This window comes from Lycium ferocissimum, chromosome 9 (assembly GCF_029784015.1).
Source record: "Lycium ferocissimum isolate CSIRO_LF1 chromosome 9, AGI_CSIRO_Lferr_CH_V1, whole genome shotgun sequence".
Lineage (NCBI taxonomy): Eukaryota > Viridiplantae > Streptophyta > Magnoliopsida > Solanales > Solanaceae > Lycium > Lycium ferocissimum.
This window is the reverse complement of record NC_081350.1, coordinates 13,598,361-13,618,977: the sequence shown is the minus strand read 5'-3', so window position 1 is coordinate 13,618,977 and position 20,617 is coordinate 13,598,361. Positions and strand designations below refer to the sequence as shown.

At 33.1% G+C, this 20,617-nt stretch overlaps 1 protein-coding gene across 2 annotated transcripts; it reads right to left on the bottom strand.

Moving 5' to 3' along the window:
- Positions 1-12,664: 12,664 nt before the first annotated feature.
- Positions 12,665-18,672, bottom strand: LOC132029668 (RNA polymerase sigma factor sigC). 2 transcript variants are annotated; one of them, XM_059418978.1, is made up of 7 exons: positions 18,455-18,672; positions 15,742-15,899; positions 15,053-15,619; positions 14,733-14,963; positions 13,872-14,012; positions 13,566-13,766; positions 12,665-13,113 (listed from the first exon to the last, which is right to left on the bottom strand). In XM_059418978.1, exons 1-7 carry the CDS (start codon positions 18,537-18,539, stop codon positions 12,835-12,837), a joined length of 1,662 nt encoding a protein of 553 aa, XP_059274961.1. In that variant the 5' UTR covers positions 18,540-18,672; the 3' UTR covers positions 12,665-12,834. The 2 variants fall into 2 exon arrangements, with proteins under 2 accessions (XP_059274961.1, XP_059274962.1); XM_059418979.1 differs by having other exon boundaries at positions 18,392-18,510.
- Positions 18,673-20,617: the final 1,945 nt, after the last annotated feature.

The window sequence follows — 20,617 nt, the reverse complement described above, 5'->3', positions numbered from 1 at the left end:
GTAATAGAATTTTGACATAAAAAATCAACAAATATATCAGTAGGGAAAGTGTATGAGTTTTTTGACAATGATAAAATCAGTGACTGAACTATACGAAATGAATGTTAAGTAATTCTAAGATTCTTCCATTGACCACTAATTCAGTTATCTTCTCAATAAAAAAGAAGCAATTTACATACACATGGGTTGTAAATGGTGAAATTCCACATAAAAAGCGACAACAATATATAAAATGAGTAAATTATACTTTCATTCTGCTTAGTTCAGTAATAATGCAATAATGTTTTATATAGACGATACAGCGGATGAAGAGTATTTGAAAGGAAAGGGGATAATAAGACTAGGTATTCTATATATACACGGGAAAATACATAAAAAAAAACCCCAACGTATACTCGGATTAATTATGACGCACCCAATCTTTGCAGGCGACCTATTACCCCCGGCCTTATTTTTTCTGTATTTTTGTACCATTTTTGGCTGACGTGGCACCAAAAAAATTGATGCCCAGTTGCACAGTGGAGAGTGTTGTACACTCTCCGCCACATTGGTTCCACGTCACTGCCACTTGTTAAAGCTACTAATTACAATTTACTTTTCTCTTTCTTCTTCTTTCTCCTCAACCACCCCCACCGCCGCCGCCGCCACCACACCGCCGTCATGATTGAACATAGTCCAGTTCGTGAAATCATTGGCAGTTTGTGCAATTTCTACATTGTTGTTAAATTCCATTCCCCATGAATTTTCATGAAATTTAACAAATGGCAAGAGGAGCGGGTTGGACAATTTCCATGAAATTTAACAAACAACAATTTCCATTGTTGTTAAATTCCAGTCCATGATTGAACATAGCCCAGAAAGGAAGAAATTGCACAGTTTGTCCTTCAAATGGGTGGGGCAAGAGGAGCGGGTTGGTGGGGGGGGGGGGGGGGCAAGACAACGACGAGAAAAATGAAGAAATTGTACAATCTCGAGTTGGGTTGGGGGGGCGAGGGGGCGACCTGAAACGAAGAAGAAGAAGAAGGGGGGTTTATGATGAAATTGAAATTGAATGTGTGTGTTAATGGAGGAAGAAAATGGGTTGAATGTTTCTTGAAAATAAGCTCTTTATGATTGATGATTAAATTGAATATGTGTGTTAATGGAGAAAGAAAATGGGTTGAATGTGTGTATGTTAATGGAGGAAGAAAATGAGTTGAATGTATGTTGTTAATGAAGGAAGAAAATGGGTTGATGGATTTCTTGAAATAAAGAAGAAGAGGTTATGAGTGTCTTCACATTTATTAGTTGATTCTTTGTAGAATATTTATTTATATGAATGTGCCACGACTTTCTCTGATACGCCTAATATAGAATATATGTTTATATAATTTAGGATAAAAAAATAGTTTCAATATGATTTTATTGGGTTATCGGTTTAATCATTACCTAAAATTTACAAATTGGCAATCGAGCTGGTAGTCTAATAAGAAATTGTTAATTTAATAACCCGATATCGATAAATCAATAGCATTTTTTTGGGTTCGATTTATCGGTTAAACTAGTTTTGCACATCCCTATCATATCACATGTGCGTTCGCCGTTGTATTTTTCCAATCATCCACATACGGTCACAACACTCTCTATCACAAAGCTTCCACCAACACCCTCCTTTCCCCTGCCTATAGATTGTTTTCCAAACTATTTTCGTTAATTCTGCAACAGTAAACTCCCTGATCTTGTCGATACTCCAAAGTTTTACAACCCTTTGCAATTGCTGCTTGAAGTTGAAGAGCATATCTGACCGAAGATACAGTGGTGCATCTTCAGACCACGTAGCTGAATGAATTTTACCATCATCTCTAGTACAAGCAAATACATCCAACCAACCTTGAAGATGATCGAGAAAGAAAATTTGATGTGGATGAAATTGAGCACGTGATGGCTGCATGATTCTCTTCATCCTCACTTCCATTTTCAAAGCCTGTGAAAGGGAGTTTATCGCTTGACGACTCCGCATTATTATTTGGATAAATTAGAAACTGACTACTCCTAAGTTAGTATATGTGCATGTTTGTATGGTGGCAAACGGGTGGGTCGAGTCGGATATGGGTCGGGTCGAAAATGGGTTGACAAAAAACGGATCAGTTATCCGACCCGCTCATATTTAACACGGTTAAAAAATGGGTTACCCGTCGGATAATATGGATATCCATATTATCCAAATTATCCAAAGCTACTTCAAAGATGTTGGCTTCATGTAGCCAATATGGAGAAGATTAATTTACCATTTTGTCCACAAATCCAATCCCTAGTACATAGTTGCACCTCAACATTTGTGGGAAAAGTAGAACTTCGAACCTTTTCAACATTTGTGGGAAAAGTGACAAAAATGGCTATTTTTGTAAATTGACCATTTTTATAAAGTGACAAAAATGGTTATTTTTGCAAAAATTTATTTCTTGGAAAACGACCGAAAATGCAAATTTGCAAAAATAAGCAACTTTTTTGTCATTTTTCAAAAAATGGCCACTTTACAAAAGTAGCCATTTTTGTGCCACTTTAAAAAAATGGCTACTTTACAAAATTGACCACTATCTTGGAAATTGCACATTTCGAAAATGGTTATTTTAATACTTTCACAAAGATGCTATTTTAAAAAATGGCTACTTTTGCAAAGCAGTTAGTTTTTAAAGTAACTACTTTCACAAAATGACTATTCATGAAAATTGACTACTTTCAAAAAGTGACTATTTTTAAAAAGTATCTACTTTCACAAAGTGGCTATTTTCTAAAAGTGACTAATTTTACAAAGTGACTATTTTCTTAAGTGAATACTTTTGCAAAACGACTATTTTTGAAAAGTAGCTACTTTTCGCAAGTAATATTTTGAAAAAGCGGCTACTTTTGTAATGTCATTACTTTTGCAAAGTTGCTATTTTTGAAAGTTACTACTTTCACAAAATGTCTAGTTTTGCAAAGTTGAGAGATAGGGGTGGTGGTGGGGAGGTGAGAGAGTAAGGGTTGGGGGTAGGTGGTGATAGGGGGGGGGGGGGTGGGTGGTGGTTATAGGGGTGGGGAGGAGGTAGTGGGGGGTGGGGGTAGGAGGGGGTGGTTAAGGAACTTGTTTTCTAGAGAAAATATTTTCCAAAACATTTTGACTAACCAAATACGTGGAAAATGGAAACATTTCCTTCATACCAAACACACTCTATATGTTGTGGGTTTTATCCATTTTACCCATTAATTTACCCATATTTTAAGTGGATAATATGGGTTGACTCATATTGGACCCATATTAAATGGATAGGGTATCCAACCCATTTAAAATGGGTTGGATCGAAGGCGGATAACCATATTTTTAACCCATTTTGCCACCTTATTTGTAACAGGTTAGCATACCACGAGTAGTGAACAAGTACTAGCACCTATGCTTGTAATGGCGTAGTATTAAATATAATATGCAGAAAAAAGACCAAAAAAAACATGCTCTTAACTTATTAGAAATGGTATAAAAATGTCATCCCTTTACCTGTTGGATCAAATTTGTCGCTCCTTCCACCTATTGGATCAACAATGCCCTTAACGTATTAGAAATGGCTCAAAAATGTCCTCCTTCCGCCTGTTGGATCAAATATGCCCCAAATGTAATTTTTAGGCTTAAAATTATCCTCCATCAAGGATCATTCAAGGATGTAAAATAATCATTTAAAAAAAAAATCCCCTAATTCCAATTAGGAATTCATTGGGCCCTTTAGGAACATACCTTCATTTGGGAATTTTTATTCATCTTACCATTTAATAACTCATAATCAGGTCTAAAATATGGAAGAAAAATAAGTGTCTTACGACTCTATCATCCAGTCAATTTTGTTCCACTTAATTCCTTTTTCATGGCCATATTCTTTCGGCTAAGGAAAGCGAAATCTTTCTCCCGTTACATGAATTCAATTTTCATTTCATCCAGAAAAGTCACCTTTTTCTCCACAACATTTTTGTCATTTGATCCAATCAGCACAATTATATGATATTTAATTAAATACATTATTAGTCCATATAAAATCGACCAAACCGAAGAGGATCGAACCCATTCATAATCTAACCCAACATAATCCATTTTAAATTAATGCCATTAAGCCATAAATCAATTGCTCTCCTTGGAAAACCCGATTGGCTTGCTTAAGTTTAGTAGTACCTTTTACATATTATCCCTCACTTTAATTTCCCAGAGTAAACTTGACCAGCTATATGTATATAATGAGTAAATTCCTCGAATTGTCATTGAAGTTGTAGAAAAGTTTCACAAAAGTAACTTTTAATTTTAATTTTTTTTATTTTTTATAATAAGGTCATCAAACTATGGAGCCGTTTGAACATGGTTTGAAACCACGGTTTCAAATCATGGTTGAATATGCAATTTGGATATCTTAAGTTGTATCTTCTCTTATAGACATAAAAAACCCCATAAGTTGTGAAAACTATCAAAACATTCCCAATTCTTATACAATCTTGCTAAATGAGCAAATCATAATTCATAACAAAATTAATACGCTACTAGAAAGCCTTTCTAAAAAGTACAACATCAATTGATCAAACTTTAGTTCAATAAAAACGAAAGTTTAACATGAATAGTAATGAGGTTAGTAGACATAAATAAAGGTTGGTGGAAGTTAATGAGGTTGATAAATGGTTGGTGGAAGTTAATGAGGTTGATAAATGGTTGGTGGGAGTAATTGTTAAAAATATCTACCAACTTATGGGTCTGTTTTTACAAAATATAAACTTATGGGTCAAATTTTATATTTAAAATTTTGGAAACCATGGTTTGAAACCATGAGATGAAATGCACGTCCAAACGCTTGTTTCATCTCATGGTTTTATAATTTAAAAATGGGTTAAGACCCCTTAACCCATTTTTAAATTATAAAAATTCTTGTTCAAATTAATATTTTTCATGTTTTATAATAAAATAGGAATATTCAACGTATTATTTCAAGCTATAAGAACAACAAATAATATAACCATTCAAACTTTAAGTATGCTATAAGGTTTTCTTTGTTATATCAACTTCTTTTAAATTATTTTGACATTTTTCTATTGCTCAAAGCTGGAAGTTAAACATTTTACATAATGGAAGTGCTTGGATATAATTGAAACACATGAGACGTTATATAAATGCATGATGCATATAGATATTTGGATAATTTTTCTCAGGGAAAAAATCGTGTTGCATACTACTTTATAAAAATGAAAATATTTTTACAAATAGCTGTATATATGCTTTCTATAAATATAAGATGTTTATGTTAATTGTAATCCATTTATTTATGAAACTTAAACAAAATCAAATTATTACAAGTTCATCTCCAAAAAAATAGTAATCCTTTTTTTGATAATCGAAAATTTTATATATCAAAGAAAATTATTTACAATCAGTTATAAAATCTATAGTTAAGCACCATGCATGCTTAGTTCTACTACCATTCAACTGTATCTTTTTACTGTCAACTTTAGACACAATTTTGCAATATTCTAAAAATTGTGTTCGAATTAATATTTTTCACATTTTGAAAATAAAATAGAAATATTCAAATGAGTTTTATAATTTAAAAATGGGTTAAGGGGTCTTATGTCCAAAAATGGATTGTTTTACTTTTTTGAAAATATGAGCATAGTTTGATGATCTTATTGTCTAAATAAACTTAAAAATTATTTTAGTGAGACTTTTCTACAAGTTCAATGACCATTTGAGGAATTGACTTGGTATATAATTCACGGTTGGAAGAGATTTATTTATCCTTAGATATTTAAAAAGAGTTGGCGGATATCCATTCGATTATTTACTGCAGACAAGCGATTCTTAACATCATCATTGTGAACTCAGTTGGAAATATTTCGTTCCCCATATTTAAGAAAATTGAGATCAAATTGTACTACTTTTGACTCTTGGAAAGTAGTTATATATAACAAGTACCCTTGAACACAAAAATTAATTGAAAATGTGAGGTGAAAATATGATCTTATTGCTTAATTGTGTTAATTTATAACGAATTTTGTGTTCGGTTAGGTCATGAACGGGTCGGATTTTTTTGGGTAGGGTCAAAATTTTATGTGGACTAATAAATAAAAATCATGTGTTTAATTAATTTTTAATTAAATATCATATATTATGCCGTCAATGGAGGACAATTTTATGCATGAAAATAACGTTAGAGACAAATTTGATCCAATAGGTGAAAGAATATTTTTTAGCCATTTCTCATATGCTAAGTGCACTTTTTATCCAATTTGGGGAAGGATTTGATCTAGTAGATGACGGAGGAATTTTTGAACAAGTTCTAATGCACTAAGGGCTTGTTTGGTACGAAGGATAAGGAATAATTGATCTCGAGATTAAATTTGAGATGAGTTTATTCCATGCCTGGTTGGGATAAAATCGTGGTATAATAATCCCATGATTAGTTACTCCGAGATTGTAGTGTTATTTTTATCCTTGTAGAGGGTGGGATAACAATCCAGAGATAATTAATCCTATGATAACTTGTTCCCCAACCAAACGACCTCTAAGAACATTTTTGACCCTTTTCCGTATAGCATATAAATATCCTCTTAGTAAAAAAAAAAAAAAAATTATTTTTCATTTGCTATACTACTTTCTCTGTTTCTGCTGTCAATATTGATCAAAACAAACCCCACATCAAATTATCAAAATTAAAAATCTATTATCAATTTGGTTTGATCTAATCATTTGGTTCGATTTTTTTAATACTCCTAACGTTAAATTTTCTTACTCTAAAGATGTGTTTGGTATGAAGAAATATTTTTTTTTTGAAAAGTAGTTTTAAATTTTTTCATGTTTGATTGGTTAATATGTGTTTACAAAAATAATTTTTTTAGGAAAATAAGTCTTTAAAAATCAAGAAAATGACTTTTCTAGTAGAAATAAGAAAAACAAATTCCATAAATGTTATTCCATGATTGTCTCCTCCTCATTCCCCAACCCTCCCTCAAGCCACCTCACGCCCACCCCAACCCCTCGCCTCGACCACCAACCACCTCATAGCATTGCCTATATTATCTATTAATGCTCTTGGAATAATATTTTCTTCTTACTTGCCGAACACCAAAAATATGTTTTCATTAAAACTTTTTCTCCGAAAGATATTTTCCTCCTTACCAAATACACCCTTAATTCAAAATGAAATCCGTTTTATACAAGGATGGGATCAAAATATTCCCGTCTCATATTATTGGCTTTTCCGTTTGGCAAAAATAATTACATTCGCTAACCAATATATATAAAAAAAAAAATATACATTAATTATATACAATAAAATATACATTTACTGGATGTTATTAAGTGGAGAATGTACCATGTAAAAATCCCTATATTATTTGACAATTGACATATCCGTCTTGTCATCACCTTTCTCCTGCAGCCTCTTACTTCTTAGCCATGATTTCTATTCTTTATCGAATACTTATTACTATAATTGAAATGAATAATTGAGCAATAAACATTTTTCAATCTCCTAATCAATGACAAAACTCCACGAATTTGTGTCCATTTCTTTGTTCCAACAGTATATCAAGATAGTGTTTTCTGCATTTCTAATTTTCACAAATGTCACAAAAACATAAGAACTTCAATTCCTCTTTCACTTTAAATTAATTCAATTCAAATTTTCAACGTGTGATGGTGACACTCTTTTACACATGTCCTCATTCTTCAATTAACTGTCCTTGTTTCAAGAACAATTATGCTGTTTTTTCAAATGTCAAAGTTTTTAGCCAAAAGATAATGTCGTCTATGATGCATGAATTATTTTCATGAATTAAATAAGTGTGCGTAGAAAAGAACGTTTTGGAATGGACTGGTTTCCATTCTAAATTTCTTTATGTTAAAGCCAAATTGTCATTTTAGCGGTTCGAATAAAGGACAATGTAGCATTGATATGAGGTTGGAAGAAGAAATGGACTATAGCCATTTAAAGATAACATAATTGATGGAAAATGACAAAAGATTGATAGTTTGTCCGGATAATCCAAAATTGATGTTGCAATAAAGGTAAACTATTTTCAACTTGAGTTTTCAATCTACTTTAATTTTGTCGTTTGTTTTGGTTATTTTGATTTTTGGGGTTGTCACACCTTAAGCAAATAAAAGTTGAGTTATGAATTCTCTTCAATAGTTTTTGCATAATGTTTTTTCTAATATGATATGACGTTATAGATTGGTTTAATAAAATTTGCGAATTGAAATTCTATATTTGCTGCAAATTGAGAAAGAAATTATTTGAAACATCACAAAGTTATATTTGAAATTATGAATACTTGTACATTTTATCCTTTAAATGTTGTGGTGAATGGATAGAATTCTTTCATTTTAACTAAAAGTTTTGAGTTTGAGCTATGAAAATGAAAGAAAAAATTTAATAGGGAGCGTTTCCCTCAAAGGGTCTTACGCGACGCAAATAGCAGCCCAGAAGCAGATTCTGGACACCAAATGAGAAATAAAAAAAAAAGTGTATCTTTTATTTAATTATATATATCCAAATATCCTTCTCACTTTCTTTTATTCTTTATCAATCATACCCCTTATCATGTAACAAAATCAAGTAATCGATAATCTTGATTCTTATTTTACTTTTTTAACATCGATGAGTTGATGATTTTTCGGCTATTGGTGTCATAACCACAAATAAATTCTCATGTAAGTTTAGAAATGAGAAGAAAAATTGAATTTGAAGTGTATACTTCATCCAACAAGATGAACTAGGTATTGGTAAATTTGAATTGACAGGCTCAAATTTTACAATTTCACCCCTATCTATTATTACTATTAGAAAGATGAAGATTTGGCATTTTTAATTAAACCCATAGGAGTTAAGTCTTATCTTTTAGAAATTTCATTTAGAGCCTCTCATTTTTAGTGGAGGAAACTTAAGTCCTTGTTTAAAGTGATCTACTTTAGCCAAGACAAGTTACAGCTCAGCTCCATTAACTTTCCTTTCAAGATACCCTGTAAAGTGATCATCATATGGACCTTTTTTGACAACCTTACAAAAACCAAAGTACCAAATGGTACATCGAGATTAATTGTGATTACGACTTACTAGTTTTAGGAGTCTCTATCCATGAAATTTTCAAAAGAGAAATAAGACTGGGATAATAGTATTTTTGGCCCCTCAATTATGGATAAATTTTGATTTTGATTCTTGCAATATATGACTCAACACGTTTAACCTTCCGTTAATCAATATGCGTGCTTTTGGATGCAGGGAAATGTATTATATTTAGACTATTTTTATAAAGTTTATAACCTTCAAATATGTAGTAACAATACAAATTTATCATAATATATGTATAATTAAATAATGGAATGGTTAATGTTTCAAGAAATTTGTGATTATTCACAAACAAATAAATCAAAAGTGCACAATTCAAGCAGTGTTTTAAAAGGCGGAGGCGTAAGGCGAGGCATTTTACGTCTGCCTCAGCGAGGCGTAAGCCCCGAGGCACGGGGCGTAAGCCTCGTGGGACTTTAATTTTTAGTATTTCATAAAAGAATATAATTATAATAAATACTTTTAAATAGCGTAAAAATTTGAAGAAAACTATAAATATATGCTCCATCCTCACAAAAAAAATTAATAAGAACAATCTATTATACGCTACTTACAAGCACAAGTGACTGCTCGTTACTTTTTTGAGATAGTAGAAGACAAGATAAATAATTGGAAAAGAACATATATTAGGCATTCTAGCAATAAAAAAAGGTCGTGACTTTTAAATTTAATGTTTCGGTTCCTTTTTAAAATATTTGAGTAATTACTAGTTGACTTTTGAGAATTTGGGCATTATATTGAGGACTTATTTAACAAATTTTGTTTTAATTTGAAGTAAGTTTTCTGGGCTTACGCCCCAACACGCCCCAACAAAAAAAAAACTCGCCCCAAACGCCTAGACGTACGCCCCGAATTGCTGGGCGTACGCCTTTTGAGACTTTCGCCTCGAACCATAACCCCGGGACATTTTTGATATGCCCCGCCCCGAGACTCGCCCCGAAAACGCCTTTTAAAACACTGATTTCAAGTAATTGAAGGTTTTAGACATCACAAAGACCAAAATAAAAATTTATTAATTAACTGAGGGATCAAAAATGCTATTAACTCTAAAAGATAAGAGTTTCCATATCTAGGCCACCACTCTTTAGGGAAATGGCTCAAGATAAAATAAAGTAAATTGTGCTACATAGCTCATTCATCTTTAAAAGAGAAAGAAGATGAAAGAAATAAGTGGAAATCTGGAAAGTTTTTTAATGGAATATTATTAGATATGAATAAGACTTAGGGAGATAACAAAGTTTAGAGAAGGAGAGGGGAGCAAGCTCCTAATTTTTCTAAAACATTGTCAATTTTCGTAGTATCAAATGCATATATTGTGGAAATACAATAATTATATCTTTCTCGGTCTTTTTGGCTAATATCAAACAAATATGACAATTTCTAATCAAACTTTTTGTCTTTGATCTTCATAATTTTTTTTTTTTTTAAAAAGGTATAGATCCTTTTTCTTAAATGATTTTTCTTTTTTGTAGTCTTATAACATTAATTTTAGCATTTTGATCAAGTTTGGTTAGCGGTTCATCAGTAGGCAGATTTATAAAACTTAAGTACTGAATATTATAAATAATACTTTCTACATCTCAAAAATTAGTCACTTTGACAAACTAATTTTTTTTAAATACTTAGTGGTTTAAGAAAATAAAAGCATATTGTTTAAAATTCGCTTCTACCACTTCAATTAATGAAGTGAGATAATTCAGAAAGAGATAAATATTATACTAAATAAATACTCTTATGATTAAGACTATAAATACTATTTTAAGGAATGTAAAACTTTAAAACACCAATAATATAACTGGAAGATAATATATAGTTGCTCATCAAATCATGATTTTTTTGAGATAATGATGGAAAGAACACTTGAACTATCACTTTTTTACGAGTTTCATACCCCAACTATGAGTTTTTCCCATTTTCTATCTAGACTATCACCATATATGTATTAAAAAATACCTCGAAATTGACTAGACCAATTACCAATTGTTCTCTTTCCTACTTGAACTATCACTGTCTACTCAACTAGGTGTGTTTTAATAAACAGATGGTGATAGTTCATGTAGAAAAGGGAACAACTGATAGTCGGGATGTGAAACTCGCGGAAAAGTGATAGTTTATATTTTTGACAATCAACTCTTTTTTCTTTGTTTAAATTTGATGGAAACAGCATGGTTTTGGATAGAGGAACAGCATGAATAGTGAGTAATCCAAGATTGTCTCCTTCTCCTTGATTTCATCTGGAACAATATCTAGAAGCAATCATTCTATCAAATGGATGGATGAATTTAGAAGAACGCAAAAAAGAATGGGATGATAATAAAATAAATACTTAACTAGTATACTTTTTTAAGGGGATGCAAAATATAAATTGGACAAATAAAAGAAACGATAATAATAATATCATTAGTAGTGTCAACGACCAAACTCCAAGAGAGTGTTAACTTGTGCTTAGAGGTTAGAATTATATGTGCTAACTAATCTAAAAGTAAAATAAAGAAACTTTGATTATTTTATGCAAACATGCCCTCTCATATAGACGTCATCTCTTCTCATTATGTCATTTAATTAATGTAATTAGTGTCGAAAGGTAAACCTCTTTGAGTAGATAAACCTCAATCACTATGTTACACTTATCAAGGATAATATTTCAAAATAAGTATATTTTGATGACTCAAATAATAGATCACTTTGATGAATCCTATTTATTGATCACAACTTTGAATTTTATGTATTGCTTGTTCAATTACAATGATGATCATGTGTATTCGGACATCTAAAAGTTAAAATGATTAGTGAGAAAGCAGATTTAATTATTCATTTTAAGTCCGGACATACCAACAGCATGTTATTAAGAAACTTGTAGGATTTAAGTGTAGGAACTTGAAAGCACGCACTTCGACCAAATTCAATTATTTTGATTCAAATCATATAAGTGTATTAAAATTTTTACGAAACACGTATAAATATTAAATCCAAAACCAATTACTCACACTTATTTCGAAGATTTCATCATCATGCTACTACAAGATGTCGAATGGAAGAATTCTATACAAAGAGCCATTATTATATTGTAAAGTGAGTAAAATCAGGATTACATGTACGTTGACATCAGATTCAGTGCCATTAAGTGATATCACTAGTGTACAAATTGCTGATTGTCCAGTTGAGGTACAAAACCATTTGATATTTTATATGTAGAAATCATCTCTGAGTTGAATGCATAGAAAAGGCTGGTGGGAGTTTATTGAGTCACTGTAAATGTCTATGACTCAAATTTACTGACTTGTTTGTCCGCTAGTTACCATCTAAAACCAGGTTCAGGTTGTTGGCCAGATTGGCATTTATGGTACAAAAAACATGTAACATAATGCAAATGAATTTCACATTTGTTACTGAGTCGATGCCACACTGTAAAATAAAAAAAATCACATTTGTTTACAATTGCTCTGCTTACTTTTTTGTTTTCTGCCAAGTTTGGTTGCTATGATGTAAATGTCTAACTTGTTACATTTCAGACAGTTGAATGTCATCATGAGTATCTAATTTACGGATCAAATTCATACTAGGAGTAATTTTATTCATCACACGTCTTTAAACTTTACAAGATGCAAAACAATACACTGTTTCAATGGTATATGACTAGTCTATACAAAAGAAGTATGCAAAAAAAATTTACTTGGAGATCAAGTTTACGAGCTGGTAAACACAAATGTTTATGCAATGTCTAGAACTACATAGAGTAATGAGTTAAATGTTGGAAACAATCCGCGCTTCTTAATTTTGTGAGAGCTCTTCGTTCTATTCTCCTAATCCACTCTTTACTAACTCCATAAAGCCGCCCAATCTCCTCAAGTGATTTGCGTTGATGAGTTTCAAGACCAAACCTAAAATATATTACTTGCTGCTCTTTTGGATCTAAGCTTTCCAAAAGAGCATACATGTTGTCTATAATGTCTTGCCTCATGACAGTGTCCTCTGGGCTTGTAATTGTTTTATCTGCTGTGAGTTCCTGCCAAGCAATGAGTCAATTGTATTAAGATACTTTTTCAGAAAAAAGTGATGTCCAAAATTAAAATGGTAACAGGGAAAGCCTAGTTGTTAGAGAGAATATTTTATCGAGTGCTTAAGGTACATTTCTACTTTCCCCAAACAAAGATATGATGCGAAAAGAAATGGGGTTATTCACGTTCTCAAGCTTTCATATCACTACGTCATACTTTTGAAATATATACGGGTGTATTTCTCAAAGAGATCATAACTCACGCTAGAAAGGTATTTCCTTGATTAGAGTTCCAACCGATATAGTCTGAAATCAAGTCTTAGCTTACAATAACAAAAAGACTATGCCTCAATTCCAAACTAGTATGGAGTTTAAAGCTCCGAAATCAACGGAGATAAGCACAACCATATAAAAGGAAAAAATATAAAAAAAAGGAAGAGAGAGGATTACGGTTTTTTTACCAAAACTTTTGCACTGATGCAATGTCCAACTTTCTGATCAATTGAACCAACAACTCTCAGGCATTTACTAGCCATTGCAATCCTAGCTGTGGATAGACCCGTGAACTTGGCAATTTCATTATCATCCGGAAATTTTCCATGGCTCCTACTGAGAGTTTTTCGAGCTTTATGTATTTGGTTTATTACTTTGCATATAGTGAACTGCATGAATACATTGAAAAAGAAAGAGGGATATATAAAGCTTTGTTATACCTAGATGAAACTGAAAGAAGATGAGTAAAATATCCCAGGGAGAAAATTACATACGGGAATTCGAACCCCTCTAGCATGCTGTGCCACCAATTTTGACAAAGATTTTCTTATCCAGTACTGAACGTAAGTTGAGAATTTGTATCCCCTAGCGTGGTCAAATCTTACAGCACCTTGTAGAACACCCATGTTTCCAGCCTGTAGCAACATGATTGAAAGGAAAAAATAAATATTTCAGCTAATATGACATCCAAAATGGAAAGATAGCTTCCAGCATATAGTAGTTTTCCTCTTCAACCCAGTCTAACTAGTTAGTCATATATTCATATCCAGAAGTAGGTATATAACTAGGTTTTATTGAAATATGCTAGCAGTTGAATATAATTAACAATTATCTCTGTAAAGTTTCATATCCTGATTTAATAGTGAATTTCTTGCTTTTATTCTTTACGTGTGCAAGCAACATGATGCAATAGAGTTGCATCACAAGAGCAAAGTGAATTTCAAGTTCATTGTCTCCTCCCTGCCCACCCAACTCCCCAATCCCCCACCCCTCGCCACCCATGAACCCCACTCCCCACCCCATCCCAGCTCCATAGTGTTTTGCTAGATTACATATAAATGCTCTTGGGATGCTATTTTTTTGCTTATGTACCAAACACTAGAAAATAAGTAACGAACCCACTTGTTTTCCCAGAAAACATTTTCCATGAAGAACAATTTCCTTCATACCAAACACAGCCTTAAAGGCGATTCAGATGGTAACTTTGCACATCCATGCCTAAAGTTCTACCTCTGAAAATGATTTTAAAAAATACTGGATTTCAAGCATTAGGGTGTAATTGTGCTACTACCTCTATGCCTAAAGTGGGATAACAGAGTTAATAAAGGCATTCCACTAAGACATGGTTCACTAACCTGTATTAAGTCTTCAAATGCCACACCAAGCCCCCTGTAGTTTCTTGCCAGATATAAGACTAAGGAGCGTGTACTTTTCAGAAGCTCATCCCTGCAATACCAACCAAAATGCAAGCGCTGCTGCAACTCCTTCTGTTCAATCCCAGCAGCTTCTGCCCAACTACTGAAAGTAGCTACTCGACCAGTTTCTTCTTCAAGGATTGACCTGATTCTTTCTAATTCTGCCACCAACTGTTTTATAGAAAAGAATCAAATTAATACGTGCTTCAAATGTTTAAGAACTGTAATACAATATCTCTTAATAAAAAACTGGAGACAACCTTAACACCTCTTGACATTTCTGCCTCATTCTTAGCAATTTTCTGTCTTTTATTTCTAGAGGCAGCATGTGTTCTTTTCCCAGAATAAAACTTCGGCTGTTGCAAATCCTCCTGGATATTTTTGGTATGTGTCTGCACTGTAATAATGTCATTGGCATTTCTGGATGCTCTATTTCTTCTTGACTTCCGTTCTTGCTTTTTCCTAGAACGTACGACAACCTTATCCCCATTTCCAACAAGGTCGTCTTTTTCAATTTCTTCAATAAGCTCCCTTGGCTCAAGAACTTTAGGAAAAGTAGAAGAATGATGTGTCCTTGAGAGACAAGTATGAAAGAATTCTAAAGCTCCAAGTTTTTCTAGTTGCACCAGAATATCTTTTTCTAATCTTGACATCTCTGAATCAGCAAACATGTTTTCCAGCAGATCAAGATTTTTCATCAGTAAACTAAAATGAAGAGATTTGGTTGAGTTAAAATATGTTGGTTTCTCCTCGTCAGGTAATACCCCAATCTTATGATTGCCAATATCTCCATATATATTGCTAGGGGACCCTCTGCCGATTCGCATCTGACAAAAGAGAGAGAGAGAGAGAGCACATGTAAGTAATGACATGCAAATTAGATAACAGACTAATGGCAAAAAAGATACCCCTTAAGGCAGGCTTTACTTCTAACAAGAGAAGGAAAAACCTTTATTTCTGTAGTTACTGATGTATCACTAGTCCAAAGCTGGGGATCAGATAAGCAAGTCCGCACTCTGAAAGGATCACTATGTGAAGGTTCACAGTCCCCGTTGATAAAAGGCTTGAGAGACCTAGCTGGATCGAATAAAGCCTCCCTTCCTTTGACTGTATATACAGATGAAGTGTAATTAACAGAAAAGTCATGTCAATGAAAAAATGAAAATTGACTTGATTAACTGTTGAAGACTAATTCAAAGATGATTAACTGTTGAAGACTAATTCAAAGATGATTAACTGTTGAAGACTAATTCAAAGATGGAGTAGGAAACCTAAATTGTTTAGGATTTGGTATTTCTTAGTTTCTTTAATTATTGTCTAAATAGGTTTTGTAGTCAAATTCATATGGAAACAGGCTTTCTTGTTTCTAGTCAAAGTAGGTTTCGTACTATTATAAATATAGGCATTGCTAGTTGTTTTCGTTGTGAGAAGAACATTGAGAGATGTGTTGAGATTTATGAGTGAATTATTTTGGGGTGATTGTATCCTTCACTAACTAACTCTGTTTCTGATTAAGGAGCCATTACACAATGGTTTGGCTTAGATCCATCACAAACAATACGATTAAAATGACATGTTCAGGTGTGTCTAGTTCAGATGCATGTCGGACCAGACTGAAGGAACATCTCGTGAAGTTATATAACTGAATTGCAACATTTCTTCAAGACGGTATCTGCAGCTTGTTGTTTAAAGCGGAAACAAAATTCCAAAATTACTTTAAGCATAAAAAAATTTCAAGTTTTCATATCTTACTATCAGTCAAATCTCTGATAGTTAGCGAGGAACTAGGATAAAAGGATGGCTTGGTTCCCAGAACCATAAAAGTTACTTACGTTGACTAGGACAATTGTATTTGGTGTGAACATGAGATGTTAAAAGGATGAGAAGATCAATTTGTTTACAGAACAATAATGGCGGAGCAAGTTGTTTTGGATTATATCCAACTACAACAAAGCGTGAGGTAATATGATGCACCTGGAGTACTTCTCAATAAATCATTAGTGAAGTCTCAAATATTCTTTTCTGAATTCTCTCAAAGTTAAGATATATGCATTATGTCAGGATAGGAACAGTGAAAAATCCGCTCAAGTTAACTATACAATTAGTTTCATTTAATCAATATTGTCTTGTTATCACATATTACACTATAACAATGACACCTATCTAGTAGCACCCAATGGAATTCATCATTCAATCAGAGCAAAAAGAATAGAAACAAGAGTGGACATTCATTATAAGTCATGTTGATCGATTAGGTAAATCCGTAAAGGCAAGAAACTTTTATTGGTTGCACGTAACAGCTTGCTGGGAAAATATTGTTAAAGCAGCAGATAAGAATCATAAAGCAGCAGCACGCTAACAGAACTGGGGTGTAATTTGAGTATGGTAACACTCTCTGAAATGAGGGCAGGATAGTTACATAAATTGTCAGAAATAATCTCTGACATTAATTTCACGTTAATAATCTGGTGTCAAGTCGCAATTTTTGGCATTTGTATTAGTTACATCCTCATTAGTTATGTGATCCTCATACCAAATTTAACAAAGAATATCATACATGTATTAGCAATACTTGCATAAAAAACACACGACAATATACCTCCACGCATTACTTTTTAAGTTAACAATCTCCTTCTTTTAGAATGACAAACATGTCTAAACTTCCACTAGATCAGAACGAGAACCCTCCTACGCCCTTTTGGTGTTAAGTGGATGGAGAAAAGGTGGATTGGTTGCACCCACAGCATTCAGCTCGACGTGCATATCTATATTTATACTATGTTCGCGCTAATTGTCACAAAAGACTAGTGGGTGTAATGGTCACACCCACCGATTTTAAATTCTTGGATCCACCTCCCACACTCCACATGAGGAGAGAGTGTGCAGAGGCGAAGTGTTTCCATATACTGTAAGATCTTATCCAACTCACTAGAAGAGGATAACCATGCAAGTCATACATTCTTGTTAGTACGCTAAATTGTGTGATCAAAACACCGAGGAACCATAAAGCAACTAATCACATATTATATACAGTTCTTGATCATGCTTAACATAATGAAACAACAACAACAAACCCAATGTGATCCCACAAGTGGGGTCTGGGGAAGGTAGGATGTAAAAACAAGACATGGAATTGAAGACAAATAATTCCGAATCAAACAATTCAACACCAAACAGCTAGGCTTTAACAAATGATCACAATTCACAACAATGATTGATCAATCCAGAATATTTATTAAAAAAGATTCTAATAAAGCTAGAATCTTTATTAAAAAAGAAAGATACAATCTTTAGCATAAATTGATGTACTCAAAACAGTGCACAAAGGAAGCAAAAAAGCAAAGGGCTAAATGGGCATTGAACTAAATTGTGCGACCAAAACACAGAGGAACCATAAAGCAACTAATCACGTATTATGCACAGTTCTTGATCATGCTTAACATTTATGAAACAAGACATGAAGCAATTCAACACTAAACAGCCAGGTTTTAACAAATGATAGCAACAATGATTGATTAATCAACACATTTCCTCTCCTCTATAGGGGCATTTTGCCTCAAAATGAGCTAGAATCTTTATTAATAAAAAAAAATTCTAACCTTTAGCACAAATTGATGTACTCAGAACAGTAAAATAAAGAAAATGGGCAGTCAACTACTCACAAGAATGTGAAGAAGGCCATGATGATGATGATGATGAGTTGGAGGAGAAAGAGAAACCCCATTTAAGGTTCAGCCTAAAACCCATTTGGCAGAAGGTTTGAAGGGGCAGTCTTGGATGCAAGACAAATAGCGTACTTGAAGTTGGATATACAGGTGTTGTCAGACCTGAGCCACTGGTTTCCCATCATTTGTTTTGTGCTGGCTCTTGCTTCCTTCACTAATTCACTTCATTATATCCACAATTTCCATTTCTCTCCAAAAAAGTTTTAAAAAAAAATAGATATTTTGTAGTTTTGTCTTTTTGACTTTTGAATTTCTCTTTTAATCACTTATGCATCAACATGCTTCATGAGTTGGATAATGACAATATATATTTTGTCACACATACTAATTAATTAACAAAAATAATGTCTCGATTTAGAGATTGATGATATCACTTTAGAAAGTTTGTCATTTTTTTATGTTTAAATCCTGCAAGTAAATTTTGCATCCGAATGAAATAAGTTTGAGCAAAAATCTAAAAAACTTACAGTCATAGTTATGTGCATTACATTCAATTTGTAAATAGTATGGGCAGAAAATGTCTTGAAGTAGACCAAAAGAACTATGGCTTCAAGAGTGTGAACTAGCACTATGAATAATATTGGTATTCATATTATCTGTCACACAACCCATCGTTCATAGTAATTGGTGGTCACAACTCATATTTTATTAACCCGCCCAACGTATTCTATTTAAATAGGTAAGATGAGTGGTATTGTCATATTAAATGGATAAAATTTGGGCTTCAACCCATATTTAACCCTAAAAAATATGGGTTAAGTACGAGTAAATATAAGTTCCTTACACATGGCTTTTTTCTAGATAATTTAGGCCTTAAGGAGGCGTGGCCTTTTATTTCATCAACAAAAGATGTATAAAAGGCAGAGGTTAAAGCAATAAGCAAACCTTTGCAGAGTTACATAAGCCCATCTGCTTACTGTAGCCAGCAAAACAGAGAGTAAACTTCTCAACTCTAAAAAACAATTTACAACAAAAAGAAGCCTTATACAAGTATGTTCCTCCTCTGTTTATGCCTTATGGAGGCCGTATTCTCTTTGTCGAATGAGTATGCTGCTGCAGCTTGATTAAGCAGATGCTTGCTATCATAGAATTGTTCTTCATCTTCTTTTATGCTCCATTTGGCCAATGCATCCGCAACTTGATTCGCTTCTCTATAACAATGTTGAACAATGTTGGTTGTCTCATTGAGCATTTGTTTAATAATATCAATGGAATCCTGAAGTTGCCAGGCTATCTTGCTCTTACCCTTCACCATATTGATAATGATTAGGGAGTCACTTTCCAGAATAATATTTTGAAGACTTTGTGAGGTACACCATTGTAAACCATAAATTATAGCTTTTGCTTCCCCAATGTTACTGCTTCCTTTTCCCAAGTTTTTAGCATATGACATAATGATCTGACCATTACTATCTCTAATAATACCTCATGCTCCAATAGAATCATTATTGCTATGTCTTCCATCAGTGTTGAGCTTTGTCCATCCCATAGGAGGTATGATCCATCTCACTATAATGCATTCAATTTTGTGAGAACTATTTATAATTTGTTTGCTAAGATCTTGCCACTTCCAGATCCATTGAGTAGTAGACATTGTCTTAGAGATTATCTATTTTATATGATGAAATGCCTGGTAAATGCTCCTGGATTTTGAAACTTTTGTCTTATCATATCTATTAGCACATCTAGCTTTCCATATTTTCCAGCAGATAATAATAGGAATTGTTTTGAGCATATCTTTATATAGAGCATTCTTAGGCTTTACGGTCCACCACTTTACTATCAAAGTCTTGATGGTACCTGGCTCCCAAGGAATTCCAAGTGGAATTCCAAAGTAGTTCCACATTTTTCTAGCCGATTCTCCATCAAGGAATGTGTTGTGAATAGTTTCATCTTTGGCTTCAGTACAACAACAATATTTGGTATCAACTTCAATGCCATATCTGCTAATAATATTATCAAAAGAGAGCTTGTTCTTAAGCATTTTCTAGATCAAGAAAGACATTTTGAAAGGAATAAACTTGTGCCAATTGTTATAAACGAACTGATCTGGTTCTTGAGACTGCCTATTGATTCCCCATGCTGAAGATGTAGTAAACT

Coding starts and splice junctions, on each gene's coding strand:
- LOC132029668 (XM_059418978.1), bottom strand. CDS start 18,539: ATGGGTTTTAGGCTGAACCTTAAATGGGGTTTCTCTTTCTCCTCCAAC. Junction 15,620..15,741: donor CAGTAACTACAGAAATAAAG/GTTTTTCCTTCT, acceptor CTCTTTTGTCAG/ATGCGAATCGGCAGAGGGTC. Junction 13,767..13,871: donor CTAGAGGGGTTCGAATTCCC/GTATGTAATTTT, acceptor GTATTCATGCAG/TTCACTATATGCAAAGTAAT.